This window comes from Microplitis demolitor, chromosome 3, assembly GCF_026212275.2.
Source record: "Microplitis demolitor isolate Queensland-Clemson2020A chromosome 3, iyMicDemo2.1a, whole genome shotgun sequence".
Lineage (NCBI taxonomy): Eukaryota > Metazoa > Arthropoda > Insecta > Hymenoptera > Braconidae > Microplitis > Microplitis demolitor.
Window position 1 is genome coordinate 3,727,603 of NC_068547.1, and position 14,011 is coordinate 3,741,613.

The 14,011-nt window shown below is 28.2% G+C and overlaps 1 protein-coding gene across 1 annotated transcript; it reads left to right on the plus strand.

Moving 5' to 3' along the window:
• The first annotated feature begins 393 nt into the window (after positions 1-393).
• LOC103576611 (RNA-binding protein 25) lies at positions 394-12,139 on the plus strand. Its single transcript, XM_053737612.1, has 11 exons — positions 394-596; positions 950-1,096; positions 2,211-2,598; positions 2,687-2,881; positions 3,509-3,630; positions 7,545-7,750; positions 8,143-8,794; positions 9,762-10,389; positions 10,467-10,642; positions 11,117-11,263; positions 11,601-12,139. The coding sequence occupies exons 2-11, from the start codon at positions 989-991 to the stop codon at positions 11,691-11,693; spliced, it is 2,715 nt and encodes a 904-aa protein (XP_053593587.1). The 5' UTR covers positions 394-596; positions 950-988; the 3' UTR covers positions 11,694-12,139.
• The last annotated feature ends 1,872 nt before the right edge of the window (positions 12,140-14,011 follow it).

The following is a 14,011-nucleotide window of genomic DNA, read 5'->3' on the forward strand; positions in this document are numbered from 1 at the left end:
TATTTATTAATAATTTTAAATTTGTCTGATGTCTGCTACACCCACACTCATAAGTTAGCAGACGATTAAAAATTTTCGAATTTGTTTTTTCAACAATTTAATTAAAAAAAACTCACAATACGCACATGTAAGAAATTTAAAAAATTCTAGGTGCAATTTTTTTAAACACTTTTTTTTTTTAATTTATTGTTTTTAAAAAAATTCAAAAATTATTAGACGTAAACTAATTTCAGTATCATCGGCTAACTTCAGTGTTATCAATTACAACTAGTGCGATAACCAAAGTATCGATAAATTACCAACAATTACCGGTAAAAAATATATTATATACATATATATCTATATGTATATAATGATTTTTTTTATCTCGCGTTTCTCACCAATGCCGATGAAAATTCTCCCTTCGTACTCTTGACTTGATCCTATGGAGGCAAGATCACAATTGTAATACAACACATACTAAAATAACGAGAGTGTATTGAGTGTTAATAATTATAAATAGTTAGTTATATTATTTAAATGATGAATGTTAACACACAGCAATGACATGTTTTATAATATATAAAAATATATAAATACAATAATTATTGTAAAAGGTAAGTTATTGTAATTTATTTAAATTAACATATCAGTATTCATTTAATGGTTAGGTTGCTATGGCCTCCATTAAATTTTAGCTTGGGTATTTTCTTACCTTCATATTCTTTAATTATTTTACAATAATTAAATTAATGACATGTTCATTATCTCTTTGTCATAATTTAAATGTATTGCTTGTATGTAAGTATTTAAAATATATAAATATACTGTTTGTTTTGGAGTTTGATTCAGTTGTAAAAGGACGCGTGTCAAGACGTCATACATTGATTGATAAATTTAATACGTTATATATAAATATATATATGTATAGATATCCATATGTATTTATATTTTATTATTTAAATTGCAGTTAGTGTAGCATTTAATAGAAGTTATTAAATAATTTAAAATGTCATATCCTGGACAACCGCCGATGGGTATACCTGGTATGCCACCAATGCCATACATGGTTGGAGCTCCACCGCCTATGCTTGGTGGTGTAATGCCGATGCCACATGTAAGTACTCTTTTAAAAATACATTTTTTACAATGAGTGTGAAATATTAATGCAGCAGATATGAGATAATTTAAAAATTTAAATAATGAAATTTAAAAAAATGCGCGTACTGATTTTCCATTGATCTAAATACGCATTTTTAAATTTTTATTCCACTTACATTTTATTTATTTATTCAAAAATTTAAATAATTCCCACTTGTCAGTTATATTCACACTCATTTTTTATGTATGATATATAATTTTTATTTTGATACTTTTAGTGTAATCATTCATATTTCAAATTTAATAATACAGATAATTAAAAATTACTTTTCCTGACATTAGCAGACAATTAGCGTTTTTCTGTTTTTTTTTTCGACGAATCAATTAAAAAAACAAAAAGATAAAAATATGTTCATGTAAAAAATTTAGAAAACTTTAAGTAAAATTAAAAAAAAATTTTTTTTTCTGTAATTTATCGTTTTTAAAAAAATCTATAAATTTAAGACGTCGGCTAATTTCAGTATTATAAAAGTTATTATTGTAAACAATAATGATTAGGATAAAGCGCCCGATTATTAGTTCGTCTATATTGATATATAAGTAAATATGTCAAATGTAAATAAATTAAAAATTTCCCGCTTCGATTTAATTTCATAATTTTTTTACTAGTAAGTGATGCTTCGTAACCCCTGGGTACATCTTCTAATCATCTGATACATAAATTATAGCTTTTAATTATAATTGTAATAGCTGACAATTATTTTATGGAATTGAAATACAATTGATAAAATTTATAATGAATATTTTTATTTAAAAATATCTTTGATTTTTAAAAATGTTATAAATAAAAAAATAAAATAAAATGTCCGTAATTACCTTGTCATTAATTGGATCTTTTATCCTATATTATTAATAAAATGATTTTAAAGCGGGTAATTGATATTGCTGATGAGATGAATGATTCATTTCGAGACCGTTGAATTATGATTTTAATTTAAATTTACGGGAGCTGTTATTTTACTAAAAGTTAATTTATTTTTCAATATGATTTTTTCACACTAATATTTGATGAATTAATTTTATGGAGATTAAATATTTCATATATTTATTAATTAACTTTTATATATTAGATGATACCAACGCCAGTATCTGCAATGCAGACATCAGCACCAGCAGTTCGTTATACAAGAAATCAACAGCCTCAGCCGCCGCAACAGCAACCGCAGCCTCCTCGACCAGAAGCACCAAAACGTCGCGAACGTGAAACTGGTCCACCAGTGACTGTTTTCGTGGGTAATATAATGGATCGTGCACCGGATATTATGATAAGACAAATATTGGGTGCTTGTGGTCATGTATTGTCGTGGAAACGTGTACAAGCTTTTGGATTTTGTGAGTATGCTGGTCCAGATGCTGGTTTACGTGCAGTACGACTGTTACATGACATGGAAATTGGTACCAAACGTTTGGTTGTTAAAGTTGACGCTAAAACAAAAGTTGTACTTGATCAATTCAAAGGTAATTTTATCAGTAATTTTTTTATTTATTTATTTATTGGTAATAAAAAATTCAATTATCATTTAATTGACTAATTAAATTTATTTAGCTGAGAGAAGAAAGAAATTGAAAGGCGGACAATCGCCGTTACAAGACGAAACTCCCAATGAAACTGCTGACGGTGATGACAGTGATGATTACATGGACGAAGGAATGCGAGTTGTTGATCAAGATGCATTAACTCGTATCACTCAGGTTATTAAAGAACATGCCACTGAAATTGAATCAGCACAGGCTGCCAGTGGTAAAATTATTTATTATTTATTTTTAATCCTCAGCGGCCACACTCCCGGTGTGAATTATAACGGCGTAGGGCTCTATAGGATACAATTGACTTAGATGTGAAAATCAATATTTTTACCAGAAATTTTATTGAAATAAATTTTTATTTTTAGTTATAAAAAATTAGTTATGACGAAGAAAAGGACTTTGCATAAAAATATCTGTAACTTTGTAATTTGTAATTTCTTTAATTAAATCTTAGGGTAAATTATTGAGAAATAATTATGCTTTGACTTAGAATTAATGAAAAAAATTTGAATTCTCTAAAAAGTATATTTATTTTACTGAATCGAGTGATAAATTTTCCATCGAATTTTCCAAAGTTATCAATAAAAAAAGTGTGATTGGTTTTTTAAAAATATCTCTGTAAATATTGAGTTATCCTACAAATTATAGGAGACATTTTTTGTAGCGCTTTAAATTCTCTTCAAAAAAGATGTCTTGTAATTTTTTTAAAAACTGAATAGTTATCAAGATATTTTGAGTTAAAAATTTCCTGTTTTTTTGGATCGCATGTGACCGCTGAGGATTAATATTTAAAATCATTTGAATCATCACCAAAATAATTAAATTGTTGTAACTTTAACAGACGCACGAAAGTTAGAAGACTTATCAAAAGCTAAAGGATTAAATCTCGATGATGCCGAAATTGAAGAAAGTAAACGAGATTTGATAACACGCGAGATTGGAAAGTTCAGAGAAGTTATGAAGGTAATTATCGTTTATCAATTTTTATTTTATTTATAAAATTATTTATTTATTTTTTTCTATACAACTTAAAAAAATTTTTTATTATTTCTGCTGAATTTTATTTTCACGCTTATTATTTAAAAGTATTCGAATGAATTGTGTGTAATTATTTATTATTATTTGTTTTTTTCTACACATTGAATTTAAATCGCGTCAAATGCTCTATTAAAATACATTCAATTTAAAAATGTAAAAGTTTTAACTGACATTTGAATGGTAAAATTATTTTACAATTCAACTGTTAATTATTAAGCTCTTGCTTTAAAGGACAGGAATAAAATATTAATGGTGAGATGACACATAAATATATTTAAATACATATGGATATAAATATTATTATTATCATAATTATAATTATAATTAGTTATTTATAAGTGGTTGATGGTAAAATGCGTGTGTGTGTGAAATAGTATGTCAGTTTTGTTCGATTGGAGCGGTGACTCGTTGCTGTAATTATAATAACAGGCCGCGTGAGTTGCCCATACAAGACTAGGAATGATATGATGCAGTATATGGGGACATCACTCCCCATACAATCACCCACTCATTTGGCTCTGACGGGAGTCGATCACAAGTACATCCCTCGTTATTTTCTGTCAAGGCAGCTGCAGCCTTCTTGGTAAGTCAGAGTCATTATGCAACAAAAAAAAATAAAAATCTGAACAAACATTTTTTAACGCCGTGTCATATAAAACTAACATCAAGTAATTGTTTTTTTTTATTTAATAAAATATTACATTTATATATTTACAAATATATTCTTTTAATTTTTTAATTTTTGACAGCTTGCTACATTTAAATAAACGATTAATTTTTAAATTCATTTTTCATTTAAATTAAATAATTAACTTATGTTTTAAAATATAATTATTAGGGTATTTAAAAAAAACTATTTCTTTTTTTCGGAAACAGGTTCAAAAGTTATATTTAGATTTGAAAATACGCATGTAAAAAAACGATCAGAATACTCTTTTATTTAAGAGTTTCATTAAAATGAAAATAACTCAAAAACAATGCGGAATTTTGAAAAACTTTATGAGAGATAATTTTTAAGAAATAAAATTATTTATATAAAAGATTCTATGACATTTTGTTATCAGTCTGATAGTTTCGCTGGAAAAGTATAAAGATCTAAAAATTTACTATAAATTTAACTTCAAGCTAAAATAACTTTTGAACAAAAGAATTTATCAACAAATCATAAGATACCTTTTTTGTAGAACATTCAATTCCCTACAAAAACACGCCTGCAAATTTTTTCTACGACACATCGTTAGCTAATTATAAAAATCAGAAGACGTAAAAAAAATTATTTCCATGTTACTCTTATGAAAAATAGAAAAGCTCTAATTTTCACAGGCGTATTTGACATCTAAATGAATCTTCTGAACCTGTTTTGAGAAAAAAAAATTGTTTTTTTTTTTTTAAACATCCTAATAATGATAGTAGAAAGTTAATACAAGCGACTTGACTGAACTAAAGAAGATTAAAATATATTGAAATAATAAAATTAGTTGAAGAAAAAAATAAAAATAGTTGAGACTGTTTAGTTGTTGTGTTTATTTTGTGTAAACAGCTTTTCTGTCAGCGTCTCGATCAGACACATGTAGTGTACCTAGGTGTGTTCTTCTTCTTCTCCATTCTACTACGGTACCACACCATAACTTCACTGACTGACCAAGTCGACTTACACTGTGAGTAAAATTCACAACCATCAACCAACCATGATAAATAAATAACCATCCGGTTGCTTGTTGTTGTTGTTGTTGTTGTTGTTGTAGTTCTTTTGATAGTGTAACTACTACTCGACTCACTTGAGTCCCTGATGGACATTAATAAATTTTTTTTATTTTATTTAATTTCTTTTTTTATTTATTCATTATTAATAACATTTATTTATTTTAATATTTTAAATTCATTTTAATTCATGTGCACTTGATTTTAAGCACTTGACTTTTTTAACATAAATAATTACAGACGATGCATTATTACATTACAATTTATTATTTTTACATTTAAACGGTCACGATCCAAAAAACCTTAGGAAATTTTCAACAGACTGTTATTCGGAAGAAAATGTTCGTACAGCAAAAACAAAAAAGGAAAATTGTAGCTTCAAGTGTTTAGTTTTCAGATTTGGTCTTGAAAACTTTTTTATTATGCACGGTTTCAGAGTAACCCTTAGAAAATTATCGAAAAAAAAATTTCCAAATTTATGCTCGTCTTAGAAATTGTCTACGAACATCAATAAATTTTTTTCGATAATTATGATTAATTTTTTATTACTTCGGAATCGTGCATAATAAAAAAATTTCAATATCAGATCAGAAAACTAGATACTTGAAGCTACAATTTGCTTTTTTTGTTTTTATTGTATGATCATTTTCCTTCGAGTTACAACTTCGATTTAATCATCAGATTCAATTATTGGCAATTAAAATATAATTAAAACTTTGAATATCTTAATGATACGAATAAAATTTCTGAATCAAAGAAAAATGTGAAAGACTTTACTGGAAAACCGGGAAATATAATGGAATTTTGAAATCATTTCTTTTTCACAACTCTGTAGTACTCGATCACTCCATGTGTTTCTATATCTATATTTAGTAAAATTTAGTAAATATAGATGTACATATACATGAATGATCGAGTAAGAGTTCCCTGATCGGGTACTGGGTCTTTTACCTTATCTACAAATGAAAATTTATGATATAAATAAACTAACTTTCATAAAGATCTTTAAATAATCTTTATAAAATTTCTTGTATACTTACTGATTTCTACACCTGATAAGACACTTGCGGCTAATTCACTCCTTGTGACCGTTAATAACCAAACAGATAAATATGAAAATTTATTCAAAATCTAAGACTTTTTCTTTTTATTTTAATAATGTAGTAATGCATCGTTAAAAAAAGAATAAATAAAATTAGGAATCTTATTTGTTGTTAATTTTTTTTTAACATAAAAAAATGCGTGAATGGTTTAAAAAGAACGGGAAAAAAAGCAATCGTGCATTTAATATTCAACAGTTTGCTGGATCGTCTTGAGAAGGGAACAATTACGAGAGAACAATACGCGAGACGTTGGAATCGGTTGGAAATCGGTTGATGTCCATGATACATAAATGAGTGAGTGAACGTCTACACTACGTTTAATTCGGTATATAATAATAATTAATATATATCTATCATAATTACTTTATTTATTTATTTAATATTAATAGGAATTTAAAAATAGGTACACTGACAATGTTGTAAGTACATTGTGTGGCCTCATTAATTATTTATATTTTTAATTACATTTATAACAATAATAAATGACCGTGTTTATTTAAAAAAAAATTATATATTTTTAAAAAATATCTTGCGTATATCTTTAAAAAATTTGCACCTAGGTAAATTTGGTTTGTTTACAAGAATAACGTGTAAGATGCAGCTGCTGGTGTTTGCTCCAATGGAGTGAGTATATTATTAAACCAAACAAAAGAAAAAACTATATAATATTAATAATAAATAATATTAATAATTAATTAATTAATGATATATTAATTTCTCAATTAATTATGTACAGCAATCGTTTTTTCTTGTGCCATTATATATTTATGTATAAATATGTTGATATATTTCATTGAGAATTACAAAAAAAAATAATTAATTCTTTTTTTAAATATTTATATTTTAAAAAATTTTTTTTATTTTATTTTAGTGACGTGATTAACTTACGATTGCTAGTTATCAGGATTTTTTATTTTATTTTGTTTATTTTTATTTAACTTTTTTTTTTATAAGTTTTTTTTTAAATGACGGTGATAAATTATTTATTTGATTGGTTTTAAATTAATGGTTGGATATTTAATTGTATTTTTTTAGAAACAAGAGGAGGAAAAGGCTCAGGTTAAACGAAAACGCGAAGCTGTTGAGAAAGAGGAACGTGAAAAACGGGAAAGAGAAAGAAAAGATAGGAGAGGTGGGGGTGGTGATGATGATGTTAAAGAAGAACGTGATGGTGATTTTGGAAGTCCGGTGTCACATAAAGCTCATAATGATCGAAGGGACAAACGTCGATCTAAATCGAGGTTAATATTTTTATAAATTTTGTTAATACGCAGAGAGAAATTTATGGTAGGAATTATAATATGTTATGGGAATGGTTTCCGTAACGCATGGTAACCGGTTTTTTTGAAATATCTATTATAGGAATGGCATCCGTAAATATTATGGTAATCATTACAATAATTCTATTACAATGCGATGTGGAAACTGTTACCATAATGATGGAAATTGTTCCCATAGTTATGGAAACTTTTCCCAGAAAATATGGACCTATTTCCCATAATTCCAAGTAATTGTTACCATAACGTTATGGGACAATGTTTCATGAGCGTACTAGGAACGGTTACTAAAAATGTATCTTCGTGTATTAATAATCAAACTGATTAGTGTTAATTTATTTATTAAATTATTTTAGGTCTAAGGAACGTGATAGAGAACGTGACCGAATGCGAAATGACAGAAATCGCGATCACAATCGTGATCGTGAGAGAGAACGTGACCGCGATCGCGAACGGGATAGAGACAATAGGGGTGACAGGATTGACAGGGATCGTGAACGTGACCGTGAACGTGAACGCGAGCGTGATAAGGACCGAGACAGAGACCGCGAACGTGATAGAGAACGTGAAAGAGAGGAAGTCCGTAAGAGTGAACGTGAGATATTGCGTGAGCATGAGGAAGAGGAAGAGGCTAAGGAGCGTAAGAAGAATGAGAGGCGGGCAAGAGAAAAAGAAGCTGCGTATCAAGAACGACTGCGTGCTTGGGAAACACGCGAGCGTCGTAAGCAAAAGGAATATGAAAAAGAGTTGGATAAAAAACGCGCTAAGCGGGAGGCAAGGGAAAAAGAAGCCACACGATTGAAAGAATTTTTGGAGGATTATGATGATGATCGCGATGATTCAAAGTACTACAAGGGTAAAGAACTATCACGGCGTCTTGAGGAACGAGCTTTGGAAGCTGAAGCTGACTCACGCGACCGTTGTGCCGAACGTCAAGAACTTCAACGTCTCAGGGATAAACTTTATGCTGACGCTTCTCATCCTGATCCAGCTGCCGAGTTTGAGCGAGTAAGTTGTATTATATAGTATAACACGGTTAATAATTTCCTTCTAGTTAAACTTGATAAGCAAACTTGTAAAGTTACGTAACAAGTTGATCATTATAATTTTATTAATATTTACTTACTTTATTATTTATTTTTTTATTCTGTCCATAATAGAACATTTGTAAGATTGCTTCGCTGTCATAATATATTTAATTCGTTATTATGAAATTGATACACATGAAATTAATTACTTCAAGCCCAACGTGAAATTTGATTTTCATTTTAGAAAATTACGGTCTTTTTATAGAGGGACTTTTTTTAAAATTATTTTAGCGGTATTGAATAAAAGTTTGTGGTCTATAGATTATCAATAAACGTTTTTTTACATAATTTTGATGAAGTAAAAAAAGTGATCAATCACTCATCAGTATGTCTCCTTCTATAATTTTTGGAGATATGGGTTCAAAAAATTTGTAAAATTTAATGACGACGCGTTGTTGATATTTTTAACAAAAGTTTATTTGAAAAAAAAATTGTTAAATAAAAATTAATTTATTAATTATGATCATAAGAAATTATAAATATTTTTTTATTAATGTGTACTGTAAAAAATTAGGGGTAAATTTGGAGTGATTACGGATTTTAATTCACTCCATTACTTGGAGTTCCGCAGTTTAAAAAAAAAATCGCTGCATGCGTAGTAAGTAAGGAAATTGTTTTTCCAGCGGAGTCATTTCAACGTAATTTAGATTTTATTTAAATCTGCATTCATTCCGATTCGGAGTTTTAATATTAAAATAAACTCCCCTTCGGAGTAAATTTCATTCCTAGAGGATAAAAAAAATAAATAGTTATCCGCTCGACATTTACTCCGCGATCACTCCGTTAATTTTTTACAGTGTATAGAAAAAATATTGATAATATGTAAATAATTACGGATACACTTCTGTTGTATCAACGCACATTAAATGACTGATTTTTTTTTCTAGCTAAAAGCTGAAAGAGAAGAACAGTATAAACCGAAACCAATTATTACAATAATTGATGAAGACGATGAAAAAATAGAAAAAGATAAAGAAGCACCGATGCCTCCTATTGAAACAGAACCAATAGACAGTGACAGTGATGATGAAATCCAATTCGAAGAAGCGCCGCAGCCAGAACCCTCGAGAACTCCACCGCGTCATCACCATCACCACCGACGGCATCATCGTCATCATCAAAACCATCATCGTGATTCTGATAACATGGACGGAATGTCGTCAGAACAGATGAGAGACAAACGTACTTGTTCGCCGGCTATTCAAACTATTGGTACACCGACACAGCCACCGCCTTCACATGATGAAGACTCGCGGATGTCATTAGTCAGTGAGCCTGAAAAAACAAGTGGTAGTAACTTTGTACCGTTTGCTATGGGCGGAAGCGGTAATAGAAATTCAGATCATAATACTTCTGGTAATAAAACACCAACAAGTCCTAATTCGGGTAATAATATTCAACAAAGTAGCCAACAGTCTAAAAAGAAAACACGTATGGATGTTAAAGATGTTTTTAATAATGATGACGATGATGATGGAACGAATAATTCGAAAAAACGTAAACTTGTACCTCTAGGTAATTATTATTTTTTTAAATTAATGAAATATTTTAGATTTCATTTATTTATTTTTAATAAATTTAAAAAATTTTAGATTACGGCGATGATAAAAAGAAGAAAGGTAGCGATGATTCAAGTAAAGGAGGCAAAGAAGAAAGCACAAAAAGTCAAGAAGAAAAAAGAAAACATATTAAATCTCTTATTGATAAAATACCCACTGATAAAAATGCCTTATTTGGGTATCAACTTGATTGGGCAGTTATAGATAATGTAATTATTAATTTATTATTATCATTTACGGTCGAACTCCATTAGCTTGAACAGTTAGTCTATAGAGGAGCGAAAATTTCGCGGAATTTATCAGTTAACGAATGCCACTTCTCCCTTAAATTTGAACATTTTTGAAACTTTGAAAAAATTAGAAAGTAAAATAAATAAAAAAATTAAGTAGGAATCATGAAAATTTACGACTCTTACTAGAATTATTTTCATATGAGGCAAAAAGATAAAAATGATTTAAAAATATTTATTTACATTTTTTGACTTTTATTAGAACTTTTTGAGAATGTCTTCTAGAAGATAATTGGGAAGGAAAGAAAAACTTATTTTAGTTCCAGTGATAGGCATTGGTGTACTGAATATCAGTAAAGTTTGAGACGAATCGGCCGAGTAGTTTTTTTTTTTGGAGGTCGACTGTTAATTATTTTATATACAAATATATACTAACTACTGATAATGTTGCAGACTCTTATGGAAAAAAGAATACGTCCTTGGATAAATAAAAAAATAATTGAATACATCGGTGAACCTGAGCCAACATTAGTCGATTTTATTTGCAGTAAAGTGATGGCTGGCAGTTCACCACAGGGTATTCTCGATGATGTACAAATGGTAATTATTTATAGAGTAATCGAAACTAATATATTTTAAATTAAAATCTGTCAATAAATTCTATCAGCTAAATACCTAATTAAATATTTACTTTATCCGAATTGGATTCTATTTACAATTTACATTAAAGGGTTCATTAAATATTTATAAAATATTGATTTTTATCTTTCATTAAAATAATTGTCATTATTTTGATGACACATTTTGGTGACAGATTGTCATTGTTATTTAATTATAAAATTTTAAAACATTAATTATTATAGTGTCGAAATTATTTTTAGTTTTATTGAACTTTTTATTTATTTATTTATTTGTTAATTAACTTAATTTGTTACAGGTATTAGATGAAGAAGCTGAAGTGTTTGTTGTGAAAATGTGGAGGTTATTAATATATGAAGTTGAAGCTAAAAAAATGGGTTTAGTGAAATAAATCAATAAATTGTAAAAAAAAAAAAAAAAAAAAAAAAAAAAAACATTCAATAACTAAGAAAAATTGAGGATAAAATTAAATCACTCCTGACTCTCTGGATTTATATACTGACGAAATGTTTTTCTTGTACGATGTAATAACTAGACACTATATACATATAGAAATTAAAACAAAACAAAAACAATTACGTACATCTTTTATTAAAAAACAAAATAATAAGTAATTTAATTTTTAAGCTGATATAGTTGTTATTACACAGCTCACTGAAGACTTATCATAATAATTATAATTACAATAATGGATAATAATTAATTATGTATATGATAATGACAATTCAGCTGCAATGCTCGAGATCGAAATAGAAAAAAAATACAATTTGCGATAATGCTTTATACACAAATTTATTTATTTATTATAATTTTTTTCATTGGCTTTAAGGTAATTCGTATATTGTACATCAATTTAAAATATAAATGTTAAATTTAAATGCATTTAACGATATTCTTATTTTATATTGAGATTCAAATAATCAGTTTTTAACCACGTTACCCTGATAGATACGAATTACGGTAACTTGTCGTAATTTACGGTATTCGGAAGAATTATAGTATTTTTACGGTAAAACTACGGCGTTTTTACCGTAAATTTGGGACAACCGGGCGGTAATCTATAACGAAATTGTGGCAAGCCTGCGGTATTTTACTGTAAAGTAAAGTATTACACTGTAACAACTGTAAAAATAAAAAAGCATACGGTGTTTACGGCAAAAATGCTGCGAATTTCTGTAAATTACTGTAAGTTACGGCAAATTTGCCGTAGAAATGACGTATTTTATGGTAAATGATGTCAAAATGTAGTAAATTACGTAATTTTCCGTAATTTGGATCCAGCGGCGTATTACCACGTTTTTATTAACTCGCTTTCATGTATGTCTGTTCGAGTGGAATTTAGTAGTTGATTATCAACTAATCCTGATGAGCTAGAGACTTGAAATTTGGAACGTAGCTCAGAATTAGATGACAATGCAAGAAAATAAAAAAAAAGAAGTGGAAGTAGTAGAAGAAAGATTGCGTTCGATGTACGACTTGAATTTTGACCCGGGACAATGCAACTTTGGCTTTCGTATTAGTTTGTTTGTCTTCGGTACAAAATTTTATAATCGATTTAAAACTAACTTTTGAATGAGTTATATTCTTGAGTATAGTTCACAACTGAATGGCAGGTAAGCAAACAGAATGAAAACCTAGATTGTTAGATTATAAAGTAAAGCATCAAGTATCGTTATTAGTTTTGCACTTAGAGAATTTGTTTGAGACAAAAGCTTGGAAAAAAATTATTATGGACCCTCATCTTAATACAAAATAGTTAGCGGTAAAAAAAAAAAAAAAATAAAATAAATAATGAATAAAATATAAAAAGGATGAAGGAAAGGATACAAGAAATAAGGGTAGTAAGTATTTTATATATATGGTGAAAAGTAAAAAATATTAAAGTACTTGTACTGTACTAGGCATGTTTAATATAAACGTGCCGACAATGACGTCTGAACTTTAGTGAGGATCTATTAAACACTCAAAAAGCTTTTACATACTCAGCAACAAATAATACCTGATGTCAATTCTTGTTTTTTTTTTTCTTTCACAACCGTAATATACATACTGCACACTAATATATATATAATGTGCAAATACAAATGACACGTTATTTAAAGGTGTCAAGAGTGGATCGAAAAAAGCAATAACGTATTTTTTAAAAAAATTTATTTATAATTTTTATTTTTTAAAAATATATATAAATATGATAAAAGAAATATCGAGAGAAATTGTTTAAAAAATATTTAAGGATTGAAAAGGCTGAGTAAGATAAGGAGTGGAAGGGGTAAAAATTGAATTTAAGATAAATAATTGTGTATTCATACCACGTACGCGTGTCAGAAGAAAAAAGTGAGATAGGTATGTAAAAGAAAAGTGGAAGATGGAATCATAAGAAATGCTTTGCGACTTTATAAATAGGTAAGAACGACACCGGAAAAAGATGATGGTAAGCGATGGAAACTGAGGACTTTCTTCCTGTCGACCCTATAATTTTATTACCGACTTTATTCGTTGAATTTACTTGCTGTTGAATAACGATTCAATGAAGACGATGCTGAGGAGGTAACGAGAGTACTGTATAAATTAACGGCAGTATAAGAAAAGAAAATAATAAAATAAAATTAAAGAGGGTAAGTTCTTGTTGGTAATGTGAAAATCACATTTTACTTGAATAGTAGTTGAATAACCGAGTAACTCGTGCTCGAGTAACTGCTTGCATTACAA